The sequence below is a fragment of the Scomber japonicus genome, chromosome 13 (assembly GCF_027409825.1).
Source record: "Scomber japonicus isolate fScoJap1 chromosome 13, fScoJap1.pri, whole genome shotgun sequence".
NCBI classification, from domain to species: domain Eukaryota; kingdom Metazoa; phylum Chordata; class Actinopteri; order Scombriformes; family Scombridae; genus Scomber; species Scomber japonicus.
The window spans coordinates 7946777-7969466 of record NC_070590.1 but is presented as its reverse complement, the minus strand read 5'-3'; the positions used below and the strand labels follow the sequence as shown (position 1 = coordinate 7969466).

Sequence of the window (22690 nt, the reverse complement as noted above, 5' to 3'; positions counted from 1 at the left end):
ATGTTGTGTTGGGTAATATGAATTCTTGCATTTAAAAGATTTCTGTTCAGCAGCTGGTCACTTTTAATTCTTTATCCTTAAACATTGAATTTTTAGCCATTAGGTATTTATAAGAAATAGAACAAAGGTAAAGGTGAAAAGGTTACTGTGAAGGATTACCAGCTTAACAATCTCTACAAGTCTCTGCATGACAATTTCCACAATGTGCTGAACTTAAGTGAAACCAATGGCTGCATGGAAGCTAGAAAATCTATTGGAAAAAATATACACCAAATACAAGTTATCTGTGTAATGTAGCATTCATTTAAAAAAGTTCACCAAATCTGACAATGTTCCAGATGTTGATAAAATAGCAATATGTGGCAAACAATATATGTTTGTTTCCCATTTCATGAACCGCAGATAGCCAGGAGAGTTTCTCTGACTGGCAAACTGCTACTTTAACTGAATTACTGAATTGTGAAGGTTGGGCAGAAACACTGGCGACAACTGGTTGATACTGGTCCCTCCACCCATCCATGTCATCCTGACAACTCAGTAAGATGTAAGTTTGCATATGTGTGTGTGTGTGTGTGTGTGTGTATTGTGTGGAGGGAGATACACATACACGCAATATCCACTATCTTAGGAGTGTGCTCAAACTTTGTCCAGCATAGTTAATCATTGCCTACTGTGTGGCATCCGCTCTTTCTCTCTCTCTTTCTCTCTCTCTCTCTCTCTCACACACACAGACACACACACACACACACACACACACACAGGCAGACTTTGTATTCAAGGGCCCTTTGCTGTTGATGCCCTGCCCAGGAATGTACGACTAACCCTGCTCTCACGTCCACAGCCCAGCTGATCCAAGACACACACATACACATACACACACACACATATTAATAAACCATGGAGCATGCTCAGTTATGCCTCTGTGAAGCAAAATCAGTGTACAGCTATCAGTTAACAACACTTCCAATAATGCACAGCTTTAACCATGACAAGAGGAAATAACAGTTATCTGGGTCACAGGTAAAAATAAAAAACAGAAAGAAAGAAAGACCACTTAAAGTAATAACACACAATATTTAGAGAGTGTGTCTACTCTGGTGCCATCAACAGCTAATGAAGTATATTTAACTGTTGTCATTATAGTTCATGACAGCTTTTAAGGTTCACCATTGTTAACAGTAGCTGTTATGTGGCTCTTTATAAGGTTAAAGTTCTTTGCTGCAGATGCAGTGACGCATCTTTTATTTCTGGTTAGATTGAGTTGAACAGGACAAACACTGAAAGGTCACCACCTACACTACCTACAGATACTCAGACTCTTTCAACCACATAGGGCTGCACCTAACAATTATTCTCATTACTGATTAATAGAGAGAATAGGTACCCACAAGCCATCAAGCTTTGACAGGTCCAATAATATACCAATTGTTTTTCTCAATTAGTTGATTTGTATGGTAAGTAAAATGTCAGCTGAGTGTTCCAGAGCTTGTGTTTACTCTAAAGACAATTCATTATTATATTATATTAACATAGGAATATAGACAACTAGCAAATATTCACAACAAAACAGTCAGTTTGTGCCATTTCTGCCTAAATCATTTCTTTACTGATTTTTTGATTACCGAAATTGTTGCAGATTAATTTTCTGCCAAATGACTAATTGATTGATCGGCTAATTGTTGCAGCTCCAGTCAGAATAGAGGTATTTACACCAGAATCTGACATGCATGAATTATATAGAAAACAAAAAGAGACCAAAACTGAAAAGAATCCGAGCAGATCCAACTGATCGCAGATTTATTAAACCAGATCCAAAATGTGAATAGCCCCAAATAGAGTAGTAATATCATCTTTTCTGCACTTCACACTCTAACATTTGGTCTCCTGCAATACTTCTGAGCTCAGAAGATCAGAGCTGAGCAATATGAGTATGTGTGAGTATAATTTCAACGTATCTCTTGTATCGGATCTCAGATAACAGGAGCCAACCAGTGAGGGGAAGAGCTCAACTTTACAATCCCACCTCATGAAGTTCAGTGAAGAAGCGCCACAGCAGTGACCTCATAGCACTGCAGAGTCAAAGCTTTAGCATTTGAAAGTAACACACTTAACATACAAAACTGAGCTGCGAAGGTCAGACCCACATATGACTTTTTTTGTAGGCGTACCAAGACTGACAAAGCTTTTTTTTCAATCCATCTGCTTTGACTTTTGGTTTTAAATGTCTGCAAGCAGTATTCAATTAAAAACAAAAAACAAATACAAACATGTACAATGATGTCAGTACTCTGCAAACACCTTTTTTAAATTTGAAACCGACTGAAAAGTTGTCGCTGCTCCAGTGTGATGCTGGCTGCAAATTTGTACAGATTTACTGTATGTGGCAAATAAACTGCTTGACACTCAGATGCTGTTGTTAATGTGTAATGCCTGGGTTCCTGAAATGCTGCATAAATCATAAATGCCCCCTTTTATTTATATAGCAGATTCATTGTGGCTAATTATAATTGTATTGGAGGAGTCATGACAACACCTCGCTAAGTTTATTGCAGTTTGAAAGCTACTTACTGTGATTACTACAGTTACAGTGGCAGGGTTGTGTGTTGTAGGCGTGAAAGCAGTCTTCTTCAGTCACAAGGCTACAGACGGATTTATGGGTTTCCACTTTCAGTTAAAAGCCCTTTATTGAGAAAAGATATCACATGTTTGCCCTGGAGCGCCAAGTACTTTGATGGTTCATACTGATTTTACAAAAGAGATACTCAAAAGGGGGGGTACGGCTAAGTCGCTAGCTATGCTAATCCAACTTTGGCTGGGGGAAAGTTCTATTTAGCAAAAGAGCAAAGCTAACCATCCAAGTTCAAAAGCAGCGATGCTAGCCTGTGACGTTAGCTAGCAAGATACTGTGTTTCCTCAAATAAAAGAAGATTTTAGACAATTATGAGCCAGGTCTCTGATAATATCCAGGGGGTAAGTAAAGGTGGGCCCCAAGAACGGGCCATAAAAAAAAGGTTGTGACAAATGACGATATGCTACCCATGATACCTTGGTGCCAACTCGATTCAGAATCGATTCTCGATTGAACAAATTAAAAAGGGGTACTATTATCAGTCTCTTGCTCCAGTATACTGCGTGTCAAACAATTCACTGGTGTTCTTAGTCCACTCAAATACAATATGACATATAACTGGCAATCATATATTTTAAAAAGTTAACTAAATTCATTGATTAATTTGTAAGCATCCTACAGTTCTTGCCTGTATGAAAATAACAAACTGATTGTTATTAAGGTCATGTCTGTGGGAAAGACATCCCTGTTCAACACGCTAAGTGGGTGCAGGGTTATCGAGTGGAGACGGACAAAGCACTGAGTTATTTTCTTTCACCTCAGAGTTGTTTACGTTGATTAATGCTGCAGTGTGTGTTGGTCAGGCGGTCTCGTTTGTTACTGCTGGAGTTCACAGCCCCACTCCACTAACGTTAGTATCTCAGTGACAGCTTACAAAGTATACAAGTTCACTTCACGTTCATCTCACAATGGTAATTATTTACTCAAAACATGCTTGTACCCACTGCTTTTTTTTTTGAAGATGAATTACAAAATAATTGGCATGTGCGTGCTGTAGGCCTTTGAGTTAGAGGCAGAGACAAGCTCATCTGAATAAAGCGTAGAAACAGAGTGGTAAAAAAAAGCATGCATGTGACTCAGGTGTGCAAAAGCTCCACTGTTTAACCGCTGTTTAGTTTGGAACCAGTTCTGTCTGTCATCATGAAATAGGAGAATATTTGTACAGCATTCAATTTTATTAAGGTTTTCTATTATAATACTATCATACTATATTACCCTCGGTGACGGATGTGCTGCTCAGTTGGGAGGCAGTGGCTCTTGTGTGTAGAGTGTCAAATAGATGCCATGTATTTGACACATGTCACTCAACACTATGTCACTTTTTGTTGCTCTGATTGGTTCTAGGTCTATCCAATTGCATCCGGAGGCATTTTGGTCTGTGCCTCTGTTAATAACGCCCCTTTGGAAATCAAAAAATGAACTGAGAGTTTCCAGACTGATTCACATTTGGACGCTTTGGACCATTTCTTTCTCTCCACCGTGACTCCTTCTTGTGTCGGGTTTCTAGCAGTGATGACTCATGAATTTGATGTTATTCTTTTGCAATTTGCGACTGTCAGAAAAATATACCAGCAGCAGCATAGATAAAAGGACTAGATAAGCTCAGTTTCTATTCCAATGAATCGGACAATTTGGATTTTTGATATAGTTTTGTCTAGTCTTGAATATTATTTTTTGGCTTCAAAGCACCAATGACATCATTTTGACTTCTATTGCAGCTCAATCATTGAAAGATGTTGGTACGGCTACACTTCCCTCTAGCAGTCTTATCCCGTTAGGCTAACAACGACAGCAGTTATCTTCATTTTATAGTGTGCTGGCTATCTCACAGTTACAAGCTCAAACATCCAACTGTAGGAACACAAAGAAAAACTGTTTTTTTAGTGGAGGGGATTTTAACACTTGGATCTGTATTCTTAATTTACCCCAAAAATTTAAGGGACATTGCTTTGTTGATTTTCAAAAGTTAAATTGCCCGTATTTTCATTATTGAGAATAAAAATTAACATGTATAAACAGCACATCGATCTTTTCAGGATCCAAGTGCACTAGATGCCACTAAATCTTACACATTTGTCCTTTAAATCACACACTTAAGAATTTGTGCAGCAACATTTTTTTTAATGGGTTGGAATATAATAGGGCAGCTATTATTAAACTTTGGGAACTAGTCCAAGTATATTATGTCCTAACTAAATTAATTTAGTGTGTCCACTGTCCACACAGCTAAAACAGTAGGTAAGGAAGGGTCTTCATACTGTATCTTCTACCGCTTAATAAAGCTACGTTGAAACAACACCATGTGAAAAAAAACACAGCCCCCTTCTTTTGAATGGGATACCTCCATCAAAGAAGCACTGCTGACACAATGTGACATCATCCAGGAAGGCCAATCAAATACATGCAACCCCACACGAATGTTGTATTTCAATATTTACCTCACAAGCACTTCAATGAAAAATAAAATGGTTGATGCTATGATCACTTTCACAGGAGTTGTAAAATCCCTTCCTGAGTATTTTTCACTGCAAAATTTCCAGTTTAAGATTCAGAAATACAGTAAAATAGAGTTTAAGTTAAATTGCACATGATTTTGGCAACTGACAATCCATCAAACACATGATCTCTGATACTCAAACAGGACTTCTTCAAACATATGTCCTTCTCTCACTGTTATCTGAAGCAGCTTCTATTTTTTTAATTAACACAGAGCTGTTTTCAATCTGAATGCCCACTGATTCACCATCACCTGCAACTCCTTGACAATTTCAGTCAGCTGGCTCCAAGCCACTAATGTCCATTTACTTCAGTAGAGTGAAGACTATGTCAGACTAGTCCTCACATAAACAAAAGGGAAAGGAGAAAGAGGATTTGAAACCAACAATGCTCCAGTGCTGGGAAATTAAAAAAATATCGAGTAGCAAATAATAAATAAAAACAAAAAAATGAACAAACCAAGAGTGATGCTGCAGTTTGTGGGTCTGGCAGTGTGGAACCGGTTGAATCAATCAAACAAATAATCCATGTTCAAACACAAAATGCATCAGCTGTCTCGGGTCAAAGTTCACTTCTTTATCAAGGAACTTGGGAGTTATGTCTGCACAAAACTGTGACTTGACTCCATCACCCCCCCAAATCATCAAATAAACAGATCTGGAGCTGCAGTGAGGTTTCCTACTGGTGATTGCTCTCTGCACTATATAGCAGTCTGGCAAAATGCCAGATTTAATTTACTTCTGAGTATACTTCCAGCTTCATTGACACATTAAACTAACTATGTTGAAGCAAGACTCATTTAAAGACACAAGCAGAGCAGGGCCCAAACAGAGTGTAGCTGGAGGCAGTGCACCTGGCTGCTTCCCAGGGTTGTGTGTTTTAAAAAAAAAAGGGGGCTGCTGGCCCTTTAAAAGCTAAGATGGTGTCCTACAAGCTGCAGTTTCTGCCTTCCGTTTCCTTTCTGCCTCTCAGAGATCACAGAGCATTTCAAATTGAACCTGAACTAACCTCGCACACACACACACCGAGAGAGAGATGCAAGACACAGAGATGAGATGGAGAGGTTTTCCCGAATGAACTGTGGAAATGACAGTGCTCTCAGCCTGATGCTCTTGCAATGCAGTGAGGTCGCTGTTACAAAACTCTTCCACTAATTGCAAAATAAACTGCCTGCCTGCAAGGATACACTTGTAATTGGCTGTTAGAGCTAAATATACTCACTGACATTCATATATTGGCACATGTTGAGCTGACAATGTCAACTACTGTTTGTGTACAGGCAGATCATCCGCACAGGTAGACGTTTCTCTCTCTTTTTCTTTTTTCTTTTCATTGACCAGGGCAAAGTCAATAATGTGCACTTACTGTCTTGTTAGGGGTCTCCGTGTGCATCTCGGTTGCCGGAGCGGTGCAGCGGCGGAGGGGTGGAGCAGCAAGAGCAGGAGGGGGTCGGTCGGGGCTTTGGGTGTAGCTCTATCTGGATAAGAACTGTAAGGGAGAGAGGAAGAGTTTTGGGGGGGGCTAGTTTTCCACCTTCACAGTAAATTTTCGGGATATAGGAACACGATCCCTGCCTCTTCTAGTGTTTCTTTTTCAGTTCATGTCCGCAGCGTCGAAGGCTCCCTTTGCTCCCCCCAAAAAAAAGCCAGTCTCTGTATGTGTGTCTCTCCCTCTCTCTCTCTGTCGGCGTGTTGTTGCCGTGTATTCAAGGGCTGGGCTCTCTCTCTCTGCCTTTTCCTCCTCCGCCTCTCCCTGCTTGTGACCCCACCCTGCGTCCCCACCCCTCATCTCTCTGTCAGTCAGTAGCTGCGCAGCCCTGCAGCCCTGCAGAGGAGCCAAGCGTAGCGGAGCTCAGCTGCCGGCGACCCGACACCGGCTGCAGGCAGGCGGACACAAATGCATGGGAATTTTTTTAATTGCATGCAACCACTACTGCTCTCATTGCATCCTTGTATATCCCTGCCGAATGCAATGCTGCTGCAGCGAGCTGCTTATTGCTCAGAGATGGTGAAGAGAGACACCCATGTCACCTTACTGACGTCAGCCAGCAGGCTAATTGAGGACACTTCAGCTGGGTGGGGAGGGTGTAGGAGCGGTTTAGAGTATATATTCAGTAAGGCTTTGCAGCATTAGGTCTGATAAATATGACACCGTGCTCAGCTTAGAAGATGAAGGGAGAGCAGCCAACTCATGATGATTGACATTAGTTATAACCACACCCTTTCCAATGAAGTGGGGTGCGGCATATGTGAGGTTGTTTGAGTGTGTTTTCTTTTCTGTGCACGATATTAAACAACAACAAAAGCAAGCATGCAGCACGTGACTGATGTGTGTATCAGTTGAGAGAAAATAGAAAACTAAATAGTTGTAAAATAAATAAATAAAAGATACAAATCGAATTACCATGTACTCCCTTTTCCTTAAAAATATAGAATTTTTCTGCTCCAAATTCAATGAATGTGCTCAATTTTTAGTCTAAATGCTACAAGTTCAAGCTGAGACACTAATTATAAGCCATTGTAACAAGTGTAAACATAGATTATGGCTCCTTTTAGTTATACTACATTTCCCATAATTCAACGGACCGGAAGTGTTGGCTAAAACCGGAAGCATGCGAAGGTAAATACAAACTTTCACTTGTCCAGGAGTTTTTGGAGAAATTAAGACATTTCAATCAAACAGATTTGTTGAAACATATGGTTTGATATGAGTGTTACCACAAATTACACATTTAAACCCGTTACGTCCTCCTTACGTCGATCACTCTGCCTACTTCGGTTACCGCTGTTGTCATGGAGATAGAAGCTAACTTAGCATTAGCTACTCTGCAGCTGCTGTCATACATGATTTCATGTTTAAATCATTTTTTTAGTATAGTGTAGACTCACATTGGGCTCCTCTCCTCGTTAGGCTTGTTCATGTAAGTGTCCGCTGATCACATTTAACGCTAGTGTTTGAAATAAACTTCTTCCTCAAAACTCACTTTTAGTTGGTGTTTAATTTAACTTACTGCACTTCATGGCAGTGTTGTGATGTCTGTCAGTGTCAGAGTCACCAGCTGTTAGTTAGATATATTTCCACTGCCTAGCTACGTTTCCTTTGTTCCCCTCAGTAGTAGCTTTGTTGTTATTATATTGATGCGTCAGACAGCAAAATAACGACATTTAGATAGCACTCCCTGTTACATAAAAACAAGACAATTAAAAACAATTTAAGACATAAATAAAGTAGTAATAATCTATAAGGACATTAAAGTGCAATGTGCAATATAAAAAGATGCAAACAGCAACAATTCTTGTTGTAACAGTGAGTGGGATGAGGGGATCAGATATCAAAATGTATTTGTGATAAATGTTCTATTAATTCAGACATAAATGAATTTAGGGCTGCAACTATTTTCATTATCAATTCATCTGTCAATTATCTTTCAAATCAATTAGTTGTCTGTCAGAAAGTGCCCAAGAAACAGCCCAAGATGACCTCCAAGATGTCCACATGACCACATCCCAAATATATTAAGCTTACTGTCATAGAGGAATAAAGAAACCATGCTGGAATCAGTTTGTAACCCTTATAATATTGTCCAACCACAGGCAAAACATTATGTAAATTCCTTTATAAGAGGTTATACTACTTATACTACAACATAAATTATTTGTATCATGTAATACTGTATATTTTGTTTGTGTAGAAAACTGTATCAACAACTTATGTGAACTGTTTAATTGTGGTTGCTGTGGTCGCTGTGTTTATGATGCCGGGAATGCGCTGCTCCTACTGTTGTATCAGCATCATTTAAACTGAAGTCTCTCTGTGTTTTATTGCTCAGAGTGAGCCGGCAATCCTGTGAAGATGGCCCGCTGCTGGAGGAACAGGAGACGGAGGGCCAGCGGCAGCTACACAGCCTCCTGCTGCAGCAGCTCCACACTGACGTCGACATCGACCGGTCAGAAACTGTGTTTTATCACCAGAAAATGGGGTTATCATAAAAATATGACATGGTACTGCAGAAAGTTAAACTAAAATCCCTTCTCAGACATTTTTTGGATCAACTGGATCAATTATACAGCAGTAATTTACAGTCCAACACACTTTTCTTGTTCATTGGCTATGTTCAGCAGTATACCGCTTTATGATTTCCTGCAGTACAGAAGCACCTGTGTTGCAATACTGTCCGCAAAAAATCCCCCACCACAAACAAGCAAAACATCCTGTAGTGAACTTTGCAGGTCCCAAGTAAAACGCTGTCAGTGGATGACAGTTCTTGAAGGTAGCATAAATTATGAGCACTAGAAGACGTTATCTGACTTGACAACTAGTTAAAATACATAGATTAAAGCCATTTTAGCTTCATATCATCAACAGTACTTTAGAAAAGTGACATGATAGCTTAAATTAAATAATTTGTCTTGGAGCTGTTTAGGTTATAATATGTGGGAACAGCACAACATTACAGATAGATAATTTGTGCAGGGTAATTATATTCAAATATTTGTCCAAAGTGTCATTTTAAATTCAAACTATGGCTAATTTCTCACTGGATAAATTCACTGTCACACAACAACAGTAAATAAACAACAAGTAGTGCTAATAAAATGAATCCTGCCAGTGTGAGAAAGCAGTGTCTGCAGTTTCATTACCACCTGAGCTTTGGGTGCTGTCTAAGACAAAAAAAAGTCCCACAGTAACCCTAACCCTAACCTTGTTCTGTGAGGTGCTTTGGATCCATAACATGTTTAGTTACGTTGAGTTATGTCACTGCATCCCACAGAGCAGCCTGGAGGATTTTTTTACACACAACCCTCAGGGCTACAAAGTCTTACCTTTTATCTTATTAGATCAGTAAATTCAGATTGTTAAACATCAGACACAAAATTGTCAGGTTGAACCCAGAAAGTGTCTCAGTTCTTTTTTTAAATTTCATTTTGGGATAAATCTTGTCTTACAGTTGTGTAGCCAAGAAGCAGTGCTTCGCCCCAGCGGCACTCTATCGTCCGTTTGGGCAGCAGGCGGCCGGAGTGAAGACCTTGTCCCAGTTCCAGGCCCTGCAGGATGGGGAGCAGGAGCTGGCCAGTCTGCGGGAGCTGGGCCTCACCGACACTGAGATCCAGCTGTGGCAGAGCAGAGACGCACCAGATGTAGCAGAGCAGGTAAAAACAGCTGGAGACTGAGAGGTGGCTAAGAACAGAAGAACCTGGTGTTTTTCTGGTTTTCTTTATGCAAACACGTTCAGGTCGTGTGGAGTGGAAATGAGGTGTGATTTTCCATTTTGCATCCTCTTCATTTAGTCTTGAATCCATCCTCTGCTGGCGAAATGTGCAGTTTGTACATATAAATATAATCTAACAAATTCCTCTTTTTATGTTTTAAATATTCGTCAAACTAAGATCGATGACTGGTTTTCATGCACACTATTTAATCCCTACCTGTTTATGTAAGCAAGACTAACAGGCAAATTTACTTCATAATACTTTATTCAAAATAAATAATGCAGATATATCCTTTCAGTAGGGGCCAGATTCCGTGACTTATGCATGTTGACTTTTAGCTGTCTGAGGAGACACTGATATACATATTATATGAACTACTACAGTATATAAACCTTGTCCAACAACCTATTATCTGACCCCTTTCTCTGTGCCCACACAGTCCCACGGGGTGTGTGTAGCTCCTGGGGTGAAGCAGCAGCGTTTGCAGGTGATCAGAGACAAGATTGAAGCCAGGGCGGAGCTCCTGTCCCGCCCACAGCGCTTCGCTGCCAGTCGCGCACTGTCAAGACGTGAGATGGAGATCGAACAAGCGTTGTTCCAGGGAACCGATCGCCTGGGTTTCCTCACCGCACTTTACCATCGAGGTATAGAGTGCAAGAGAGTAATCAGGAATTCCAGTCCTGTACCAACCACTCTGGGTGACATGCTGAACATTTATTTGTATATTGTCAAAACAGAGAGGTGAAATTATAAAAGACAACAAATAGAAAGGAACTTTTGTAAGTGAGACTGGTTAAAGCCAAGAATAATGCAAAACAACTCACCTCCAATCATAATTTTTTATCTGTAAAGCACTTGAGCCTTGTATGAAAGGTGCTCTATAAATAAAGTTTGTTATTGTTATAAAAGCAACGAAAGAAAAAAAAGATTGACATGTTTATTTTCACGTTTCAGGCACATACCTGTACAGTAAATGCCTTTCTTACCCAGAAGAGTTGAAATGCCAACAGCAAAACAGACTTCAGAGTTTCTAGAAAGGTGAAGTCAGGTGAGGTAAATCCATGAATTACAGCCTTCATACCAATTCAGGTCAATTTTGGAAGTCTTAGACATTTAGTTTCTTCATGCTGCCAGTGAGGAGTTCAACTTTTGACCAACCAAATATTTCTGATGATGAAATTGACCCAATTTTCCAAAACATAAGTTATATAATGTTTCATATCAGCATTAACAAAATAAGAAACCAATCCTGTCATCTTGAAATGATCACACAAGAGAAACGAATTAGAAAGAGTTGAATCAAGGGAATAATTGATCCATCAGGTGATGACAGACATAAATATATCAATAGAATAACAGGAGAGTAGATAGAAGAGTTTGAAAAAACAAAAGGTAGTCAGTGAGAAGTCCCTTGAAGTTCCTGTCAAAGGATCTCACCTGTGTTGTTGCTTTATTTTTCTTTACAGATGAAGATCACCAGGAGGGCCAGCAGGGGGCCTCGTCCTCTGATCCAATGAGCTCTCTCTACAGTGACATTCTCTGTGAGAGGAAACCACAAGTGTCACCACAGGAACCTGAGCGAAACCCTGCTGGAGCATCACACTTTTCTAGATCTGAAACTGCATCTAACCAAAACTCACAGAAAGATAACAACCAAGAAGCATCTGAGTATCAGTCAGAGCTGGAGGGTGAAAAAAGTAGTTCATCAAGTCAGCTAGAATCAGAAAGCACAGAGCAGCAGGATGAACCAGGGAAACCACAACTGGCTGCTCCAGTAAAGATACATATAAGCCAGCCGATTGGCAGTCTGTGCGGGGCGGTGAAGGTGGGGTCAGGTGCACCCCTGACTGTCAGAGGGGAGATTGAGACTGTTTCAGATGAAGAAATCCTTAAGAACCGTGAATCTGAGGAAGGAATCCGGAGCATCCCGAGGTTCCGAAACTACCAGCCAGGAACACCATCCAAGGTATCGACAGCAGCACTTAGTAGCCATGAAATCAATGATATGATGTATACAACATGACCCTGATAGGGTTGTTTTAGGCTAGCTACAATGCTAATGGTTTCCAAACACATAAAAAACAAAATTACCACTGTAGAAATACTAGCTCTCAGTCAAACTTGGTCCAGAGATTCAAAAATTGCTTAAAGATATACCAAAAAAAATAGATTATAAATGGAGTCAACTGTTTCTTTGCCACCAAATCAGGCTTCACATCATATTTATTCAACAGCAATTGAACTTCCAGTAAACTCTCTTGAAATACGACCTCCAATTTTCTATGACTGGTGGTGCATACACTGTATATAATCACAACATGTAGAATTTAGACAGACTAACAATTAAAATACTTAAACTTTATCCACAGGAATGACATTTGAGACACTCAGTGGTTTAAGATGTCTAGGTTGTAAACCACTGACTCATAAATTGGGCTTGTAGTTGTTAAAAGAACAGTAAGATGATTGTTGTACACTGTAATTGTGATTTTATGGTCTTATTTTCTTGTGGGACATCTAAAGAGCTGCGGCTGTAAACAGGTTAACATTAGAAACACATTAAACACAAAGTCACAATGGTACATCATGTGAGCATTATAACTTTAATTTTTTATTGTCTTCAGACACCACACTACAGACTTAACCAAGTATTTCCACTGATTTATGTACGTTTTGTATTTGTGCGTCTCACTTCAGGTTTTGTGTGTGAGAAACCTGAGTGCACAGGCATCAGTGGCCCAGCTGGTGGCGCTGTTTTCCAGGTTTGAGCAGGAAAACAGGCCTGCTGTTATTTATCGCCTGCTGACTGGAAGGATGAGAGGTCAGGCTTTCATCACTCTGCCAGGTGAGAGCGGTGCTTTCTGCTACCTCTTTGATCAAGGAGTGTTTTTCCGGCATTTTTGTCAGTTCATTTTAAACAGCAACATTTTCATTGTCAACTTTTTCACATCTCATGTTATTATGTGTGCTTGTTCTCTATTGGCAGATGCTGAAACAGCCCAGAAAGCCTTGCAGTTGGTCCATGGATACCGGTTGCTAGGGAAACCTTTGGTGGTTGAGTTTGGCCGTGAGCGTCAGGAAGAAGAGAAACAGAAGGAGGAAGTGCAGGAGGAGAAAAATAGAAAAAAAGCACAAAGGGGGTTTATTCCAGACAACAATACACATGCCCCAAACTTGTAAATAACAGGCTCAGGTACATTTTATTGTATATTATTTATTTTCTTCCTGTGGTCATCTAATAAATGTCTCTTTTGTATGAAACTACAGTTTGTTGTGAGGTTTGTGCAGTTGTATTAACCTGTTTTTCTTGATTAAGCATTTTATTTTATCATCTTGATAACACTGACAAAATAAGTTTAAAATACATTTAATTAGAACAAATTATAATAAAAATAACTAACACATGCAGACAAAACAAGAGAGAATAAACACAAACTAATGCCCTTTTTTCGGACATGCTATTTCTACCTATTAAGGAAGTTCATGAATATATTGTATATATTATATTTTACCTAAAGACACCTTTTACTCCATCTTATTTCATATCATTAAATTTTCCCTCCTAACTTAAAGGTAATTAGCTCCCTGGTTTGAAAATAACCTACTATTTATTTCCACTTTTGAATAAAGGACAGAATAATTTAGGTTTAATCTTTGGTAAATATATGTCAATTTTAAACTGAAGATCTGTAGGCATTTTTACCAAGTAGTAGTTCTATATCTGTAAATCCCCCCCAATTGTCTTTCATTTATTCTCACGTCTCCATAATTGGGAAACATGATATATAAACATAATATATGAGTAAAGGAGGCTTTCTGTTTGTATTTTTAAAGACAGTGCAAAGTTTTCCATTCTAAATCTGTCTGAACAGGCCAGTGAGACAAACACTGAACCTTCTGACCTTCCTATATTCAATGAATGAATGCATGTATTTAAACTATACTGTAAACATAGCATGTGGTGTCATGAAAGAATGTGCTCAGGCTACAAAAAATATCCATCCGAGTCTTTTTTGGCACAACAGCTAATGGAGACACTTTTTATTTGGGTTGTTTCAGAATGATTTGAAAGGTTTAATATTCCACTGCTGGGTAACACAATTTGAAAAGCACTTCTGGATCGCTTCTCGGGTTTAAAATGTTCTTTTTTGACACTAGATGGAGCCATTTAGTCATTAAAGCTGTGTGCGTTTGAGAGAAGCGAAAGAAAAGCATCCAAGCAGCCACTGAAGCAGAATATAGTTTGTTGACAAAGACAAAACACATTTAATAACTATTGAATCCTTTTGTTTTCTATCTTCACTCATGTCACTAATGTCCTGCAGTACTGATCTTGAAACCAGACAAGGTTTTTTTTTTTTAGGAAACTACAATAGAAAAAAACATTTAGTTATTACTGTACTTCTGACAATGAAAAAGGAAAATTGAAGAAAACATTCATTATAAAAACCTTTTTGTTTAAAGTTACAAAGGAACAATGTGAGGCTTTTATAACAGAATAATGTGTTCAAGGTTGTGTTAAGGCTGTTCCTTCATTGTACCCTTTGTTTGTACAAAATAATGATGTTTTATGATGTGACAAACCCTGTGGTAAAGGGCAGACACAAAAAAACCCCACCTGGTTAGAGAAAGATCAAGGTTTGTTTTAATGTAATTTAATTGAAATGAAAATATACACAACAGGACAAATACTGCATCGATGATTGTCAGATATTTAGTTAGAGCTGCACCTTTCTTTGTCGACCATTTATATAACATGTTGACCCTTTTGAATACATAATAAGTGTTGGGTGAACAACTTCAATTCAATTAACATACACCTGAAGATTTTGTAGTTGATAAAATTACATTTGTGAGTGCCATATCTTTGACTTTTTTAATGATCTCAGCCAACATGTACTATAATCATCTTTGGATTTAAGATTCTTGAGTCTATTTTACACCAGTTTGGCTAGAATAAATCTCTTTTGCTTTGAACTTATGATTGAAATTAACATATTTTTGTATCTGTCTTCCACACTTGTCTACAATGTATGAATTCAGTTACTCTACAATGCTGTTTTTTCCCTAGTTTCTCCATGCAGCTGTCCATTTCTTTAAATTTCTTTAAAGTTATACTGTTGATCAACTCATCAGTATAATTTGTTTGGTTGCAATTAGACTTTATTCCCTCAAACCGCATGTGGTTTGTGTTTGTTATTAATACTAAACTGAGGCTATTTCTTGATATCTACAATTATTTTGTCATGTCTGATAGATATGTAGAGTGTTTTTTTTTATGTTTCTTTGAGCATTCAGATTTAGGTCCATTTTAAAGTTGACAAATGCTTGAAACTTGTTGTCAACCTGATATGGGAACTGTGATTAATTCACTGCAAACTTAAAGTCTCGTTTCATTTGGTGTGTGTTTACTTTATTTTGTCCACTCCCCAGATCTCCCCGGTGCACAAGGAAAGAGGAACAGACTGTATCTGCTGTGGTGAAATGTGCTCAGGAGCATCTACTGTACGTTTTTGAGATCATGTTTATCTTTCCCACTGTGTGTGTGTATGTGTGTGTGTGTGTGTGTGTGTGTGTGTGTGTGTGTGTGTGTGTGTGTGTGTGTGTGTGTGTGTGTGTGTGTGTGTGTGTGTGTGTGTGTGTGTGTGTGTGTGTGTGTGTGTGTGTGTGTGTTCCTAGTCCAGTTATCTCTGCTGCTCTCCCGGTCAAATGTATGTTGTTTGAAACAGTTCACTTTCTGACCTGATTCTTGTCTGGGCAGACCACCAGTGAGTGAGTGTGGTCTGCAGTTTGTAATGTTTGATTTCCCAAACACGGAGACTATATTTGGGAAACCTCACATCAAGTGGTTACATCCAAGTCCCTCATTGCCTGCTTGACTTCTGCATTTAAGGAGTTTAATCTACTTACTAGTTTACTTTTCTCTGTGCAGGAAACTCACTTTCTGCCAAAATGCAATAAAATAACAGACATTAACTCTAATATGAAGTTTTGTATTTGTGATGAATTAAAACTACAGAATGTGTTGCTAATGTTATCAGACTTTTCTCAGGTCCTCTCAGATCCAGCAGTACCATGAGGTCCATTCAATATGACCACAAACCAAGGAGGATTAGAAAGTGTGGATATAAACCAGCTCTGGATAGTTCATTCAAGATTCTGGATTCCATTCATTGCTTCAGGTAAATGTCTAACTACAAATTAACATTAAAAAAACAAATTGCTTTAAAGAGGATAAATATCCATTTTCATGCATGTCCCTGTGCTTGTTTGGTGGCATTGTTGTCACTTGGCTGCAGGGCCATTTCTGGATATTTTGGTGCCCCAGGCGAGGCATCCACTGGCACCCCTCGGGGTTGTTTTATTATTTTAACTTACTTCTCACACCATCAACATCATATTTCAGGTAGGCAGTTACGATTTTTTCTTTTTTCTTATTAATATCCAGTTTACAGATAAATTGTGCTGAGTGGTGGAAGGTCTTTCATTCCTCCACATAAAACAGTCTATGTAATTTCTGTACTAATGTGCAGGTCACTTTTAGCTGTTCTGACCATGTTCATGGTCCACATTTATCTTCATTATAGAACTTACAGTGCACACTCAAGGCCTGTAATAGAGTTAGGTAAGGAGTTTAGATATGTTTTACAGCTGAATACCTCTGCAGTGAGATAATATAACAGGTTAGTTTCTTAAATATTTGCTGAAGTGTTGAGAACATGTTTTCTGTAATATCCACAGAAGGAGGATATCAGTGTGGATCTGTCTGGACCAACTTAGTATACTGTAAACATGCTAGGTATGAGTTCAGCTCTTAGTCATAACTTTCTGAATCACATTTTAAGAGCAACCTTTCTCAACTATCTCCAAACTGACCTTGTGTTCTTGTGCATTTTGGTCTCACGATCCACCTGTTAGTCAAACTGAAACTGTTTATTGATTGACAGGAGCAGGAGCAATGTTTGTTTAGGTTTTGTTTGTGCTCATCTTCTATTTGCCTCCAGTTCAGGGCAGTGATCTTTTCTCCGTTCCAGACTGTAAAAACACCCATCGAAACTGACCTGTAATGCGGACTGTCCTTGAATGTCAACCACTGCTCCATAAAAGGGTCATCATGTACCAGTAATTGCATATTAATACTTCAAATTTGGATTTGCAGGAAATTCAGGGCAAGTGTTTAACAAATGGCTTGTAAGAAAAGTTAGCATTTATTTCCAAATTAAAAAAAACATTAACTAACGGCAATTCTGACACACAAAAGTTTTTTTTATCTACTGGAACAACATCCCTGATAATCAACAGAAGTACGGTGAAAAACATCAGCAGTCATGAACAATCAAATAAGGGGGAATGAAACAAAAAGACCAGACCTTGTGTCACCTTGTATGATAAAGAAATGATCCTTCTAAATCAAGTGAGAGCTGTAAATGTCACATTGCAAGGAGGATTTTCTTTCTTTTTTAAGCAATATATCCAATATTATGAAGCACATTTTGTACCAAGTCTCCTTGCAGCCAGGTGCAGATCAACAGACTAGAAAAGTAAAACTGGTCTTTAAACCTCCAACAATACATCCAGTATACTGCAAATATTGAGACCAAGGACACCCAGCAAACATTTAACCAGCAGCCGGCAAACACTTAACTGTACTTCAAACCAAATAAACATAATATTTCACACAATGATAATAAGGCGCAATAATAATTAATGCAGAGCCAGCGTTAGAATACACTTTGAAGACAATTAACATTTTGATTTTGGTTATACTAACCATCAATAGATCAACTGTAATGTGTCAATAAGATGTCAGAGTTTCATTGTGAGAAATCATCTGTAGGATTCTGATAAGAAATGTGAGTGTTAGCTTTAGATTTCATGTTAAAAATGATGATTTAATTTCATGTGACAGTTGATCAGTATCAGTATCCGTATTAGTGAGTTCAGATAATGAAGAGCTACCCAAAATCTACTCATTGACAAAAACTTTTCTCCAGTATATTAAATGCATTTAGACAGTCCTACTATGTTATTAACAACCTGTCCATGAACTCTGTAGTTTTCACATTCACTATCTTTATCAATGTCTGCTTGGTTTATCTTTTTCATAGAAATACAATCAAAAGCAGGATTTTAAAATATGATGACTGGTGTGCCAGTGAGGCAGTGAACATCCTCAGATGTATTGCTCACATAAATTTACAGAGTGAAACATTTTCATCTCTGTACATAAACATCTTCTGGTTATCACAGACAGAATCAGCCATGCTTAAAGCCACAAAATTATAATCAGCACAGTCAAAGGGTCTCATCTACGAGTGTGCACATTTATGCCACTTTTCTACATTGATAAGTTGCCATCAAAGTAATGCAAATGTGTGACATCCAACACTCAATAAGGTATACAGTCTTCAGAAAAGAAGATGAAACATGTACAAAGAGATACATGTACAGTGACATAGTTTGGTGTTGTGAGTGGGATTGTTAACCTCGGACACTAAACTGTCCTCCAGTGAAATGCCCAATTTCCACTTTACTTCACAAACTTTAAAAAAAAGTTAAAACATGAGTAATTTCAGACAGTCCATGTGAGCCTTCACCTTTTGACTCGACTCTTGTTTGTATGTACATTAAAGTCCAATCCTCCACTCAAAAACGTGTTTGAGCTCCACTGCAGGGTTTGACACTAGAAGGCTATTATATTCATGAATGTTTCTCTGTGTTCACCTTAAGTCTGAATTTAAGGCCCGAGTGAGACAAGAGTGATTTTGTGACATCACAACTAGTTCACAAACCAATCCTGATGAGACTGTGATGTGGAAACTTGCAGCCTCCGGTGCACATACACTGATGTGTAAATAGACAAGTAGGAGATATGCTGTGTTCTGCAGTTAAACTTTTGAAATTTGCATTAAAATGGGGATTAAATTCTGATTTAAGGAACTTTAACATGGTATTAAACTTTTTTAATAAAAAAAAGACATCAGACACAACATCTTAAATGTGTCACATATTGTCAAGCATCTTGAAAAAAAAACAGCATATAAATACATGTAACTCAACTTAAGTTGTGAAGGAGCCATACAGTATATGAAGTGAATATGGAGTCAGTAACCTCAGACATATCCTGTGATGTCATATCCTGCCGCAGTGGGCTTCCTGGCTTCCTGGCCACGCATACTTGTCTGCGAGCTGCCACTGGTACTGCGAACCAGCGTCTGCCCCCTGCTGGCTGTGTTGGTGCCTCCCACCTGCAGGGTGGGGTTGCGGTAGGTCTGTGAGGTGGTCCGTACTCCTGTGCCCAGCGTACCGCCACCTACTGGGTATGGATACCCTCCACCGTGTCGTCTCCCACGACCGCCATCCTGCTCCTCACAGCATGACACACACAGCATCCCCCCTCCCAGCATGGAGATGAGTGCAGCAGCCAGGCCAACATACAGGCACTCCCCCAGCTCAAACTTCATGCTGGCAGGTATGTTGGGTCGGTAGAAGGTCTGGACTACCTCATGTGTGGTCCATGCCACAGGTATGAGTGCCAGGAAGCCTGCAGTGAAAAACAGACCCCCACCCGCACCTGCCACACGACCTTTTACTGCACCTGAGCCTTCCAGGCAGATAGTGCACTGCATCCCCAAGGTTGAAATGGCGATGGCGAGGATGGACAGCACCAAGGAGATGACCATGAGTGCACGAGATGCCTGCAGGTCGGAGGGCAGCGCCAGCATAGAGTTGTAGGTCTCACACTGGAAAGCGCCCGTGCTCTGATATACGCACTCCATCCACAGGCCCCTCATGTTGGCCACGGCGGTAACAATGTTGGAGCCGATGTGGGCGGAAATCTGCCAGTATGGTAGCACTGTGGCGACCAGGGTACCCAGCATCCCCAGCAGGCCCAGGAAGAAGCCCATCAGCTCCAGAGCTGCTGATGCCATGGCGTCAGCTGTCATTAACTGTCAAACTGACCCAACAAGACCAGCACCTGAGGAGGCACAAAGAATCATGTCTCTGATGGTTTGAGTTTCTGGGTTTACCAGTTGTAATTCTGGCTTCAATGCTGATATGACTGCTGTTAGAAAGTGGTAGGCTATAGAAACTCATAGCCACCACCATGTATGCAACTGCCATACTTTCTGTACCATTTTCTGACTAGCAAATAGCATTCACATCAACACTAATTTCATAATTACAGCTGGGAAACTCAGAACAAATAAAGTCTCCTCACCATGTCAGCCAAGTCCTATCAATCAAGGTACTTCAATCCAAATTGGATTTATTGTGCCAGATTGTCAATGCACAACAATCTTAATCCTCATATGAACAACAGCAATCATATTGACTTGAGTTGAGCGATGTTGGACACTTGTGAATGATGTGTATACAGCACAGTATATCTCCAAATTAATATTGTCACGTAAATCTTCAAATAATTTCAATTTCAAACCAAGACTTTTCAGTTATCTTTACCACCGTCACTGACTGTGCAAACAGGCTCAATACCGTATAAAGAGATGTATCAAGCAAAGGGCTGTGTTAGGTTTGTCAGTGTACAATATATGTATCTAACAGCCTGATAAATTTGAGCTTCTTTCTAAATTCATATTTTAGTTGCATAGAAAACTGTCAGGAGTACTGATAGCGGCTTTTTCTTTGTTAGCTTGCTAACTGTCAAGCAGGCCAAATATAGTAGAACAGCCTTTCATACTGCTAACAAACAACCTGATAGCCTTTCATACTGCTAACAAACAACCTGATAGATCAGGTTGACCATGTACGCTTACTGTATCTGATCATTTTACATTAACTAGTTTTCTGATCAGATGTGTTCACCAAAAGCTAGCTAGTTAGCTAGCTAGCTAACAAGCTGGGATTAGCTAGGTTTATTTAGCTAAAATGTAGTGATATCTAAAAGTAAATTAGATCAATTCATAAATATGAACCGTTTAGTCACACCAGGTAAATTGGATAGGCAAGCTAATTTTATTGGTTTAGTGATTCATTAACACGTGAAACCACACACCCACATACACACAAGCACTATAGCTCATTTTTAATTATTTGAAACATTAATGCAGCAGTATGGGGGTTTTATAGATGTCAGAAGATGTGGATTTGCAGCCAATTTTGCCAATGGTATGTTGACATAAACTTGAGTATTTTTTCACCTAATGGGTAGCTGTAGGATATTCCCAACATGTGTGACTCGAAAATACAGGTGGGAGGCTGATGTAAAAGGTAATTACAGGTATAATATGACATATACCCGTGTCTGGGAAACTTACCAGCACTATTTGGCAAAGTCCACTCATTTGTTGACTGAGGTAACGTTAAGCTAAAATAACCCTAACAAACAATAATACTAGTACGCCCCAACCCTAACCCTAACCCTCCAAATGTATCTCGAACACTCAAAATATCTTGTCACCTGAAAATACAGGTATATGGATCACACACTCACACACACACACACATACACACAGCCCACTTTCAGACATTACCTGAGACTGCAGCAGGTTTTGGAGGATTAAGATGCTGGACTGATCGAGGATATGATTTTGGTCGTTTGCTGCAGGAGATGAAGTTGCAGCTTGAAGCAGAGGATGAGGAGGTAGACGATGAAGAAACAGCAGAGCTTGCAGCCTGTACAGGTTGTATTCACCACTGATATTTCTTTTGAACGTGCTCCTGCTTCTCCAAAAGATTATTTTTTTCTATTTTTCTTTTTGCTTGCTGTATTAGTCTCTGACTGCTTCCTCAGACCTTGACATAGTCGCAGTTGTCATGCAGCTGCTGTTCTCTAAATGGCACTTACTCTGCTGGCTGCATTCGACCAAAGCAGCCAAAAAACACTTTTAGGAACAAGTACATCTGTTACTGTTTGAGAAGAAAAAGTCCTTTGAGTTCAATGTATCGCCAAATCCACTTTAAAAAAAAAAGAGACTTTTACATTGTCTTTCTGTCACCGTCTCTCGTCTCTGTCTTGATCAGATGCTCTGCTGTTTTTGTTTAAGCGTGCAATCTCTGTCCCTCATCCAGACCTTCAGCTCCTGTCATGTACACACACACACACTGACAATGACACTTTTGACAGTGACACACACTCACATCCTCGTAGCCAGTCATGTTAATCATTCTCTAATCTGTCATTTCTCCAAAATAGACCTTTGGTACACCATCGACAGCAGATTGGTCCAAAAAACAAAAAGTTCAGCGGAGTCAGAGGCGTGTTTGGCAGTGAAAGGAGGCTTCATCATTCCCACTGTAAGAGAACAGATCTTTCAGGATATTGGTTTTCAGTGGAGTGAAATCTGTTTCATTCAGTAAGAGATGTGATGGTCATATTACTTTTATGAAAAGA

At 39.4% G+C, this 22690-nt stretch overlaps 2 protein-coding genes across 2 annotated transcripts; one reads left to right on the top strand and one right to left on the bottom strand.

The window, feature by feature from the left end:
• Positions 1–6180: 6180 nt before the first annotated feature.
• rbm41 (RNA binding motif protein 41) lies at positions 6181–13568 on the top strand. Its single transcript, XM_053332175.1, has 7 exons — positions 6181–6247; positions 8915–9071; positions 10074–10275; positions 10775–10979; positions 11802–12301; positions 13033–13180; positions 13322–13568. Exons 1-7 carry the CDS (start codon positions 6181–6183, stop codon positions 13513–13515), a joined length of 1473 nt encoding a protein of 490 aa, XP_053188150.1. The 3' UTR covers positions 13516–13568.
• A 5761-nt stretch (positions 13569–19329) lies between these two features.
• Positions 19330–22408, bottom strand: cldn2 (claudin 2). Its single transcript, XM_053331588.1, has 2 exons — positions 21831–22408; positions 19330–20314 (listed from the first exon to the last, which is right to left on the bottom strand). The coding sequence occupies exon 2, from the start codon at positions 20280–20282 to the stop codon at positions 19449–19451; it is 834 nt and encodes a 277-aa protein (XP_053187563.1). The 5' UTR covers positions 20283–20314; positions 21831–22408; the 3' UTR covers positions 19330–19448.
• Positions 22409–22690: the final 282 nt, after the last annotated feature.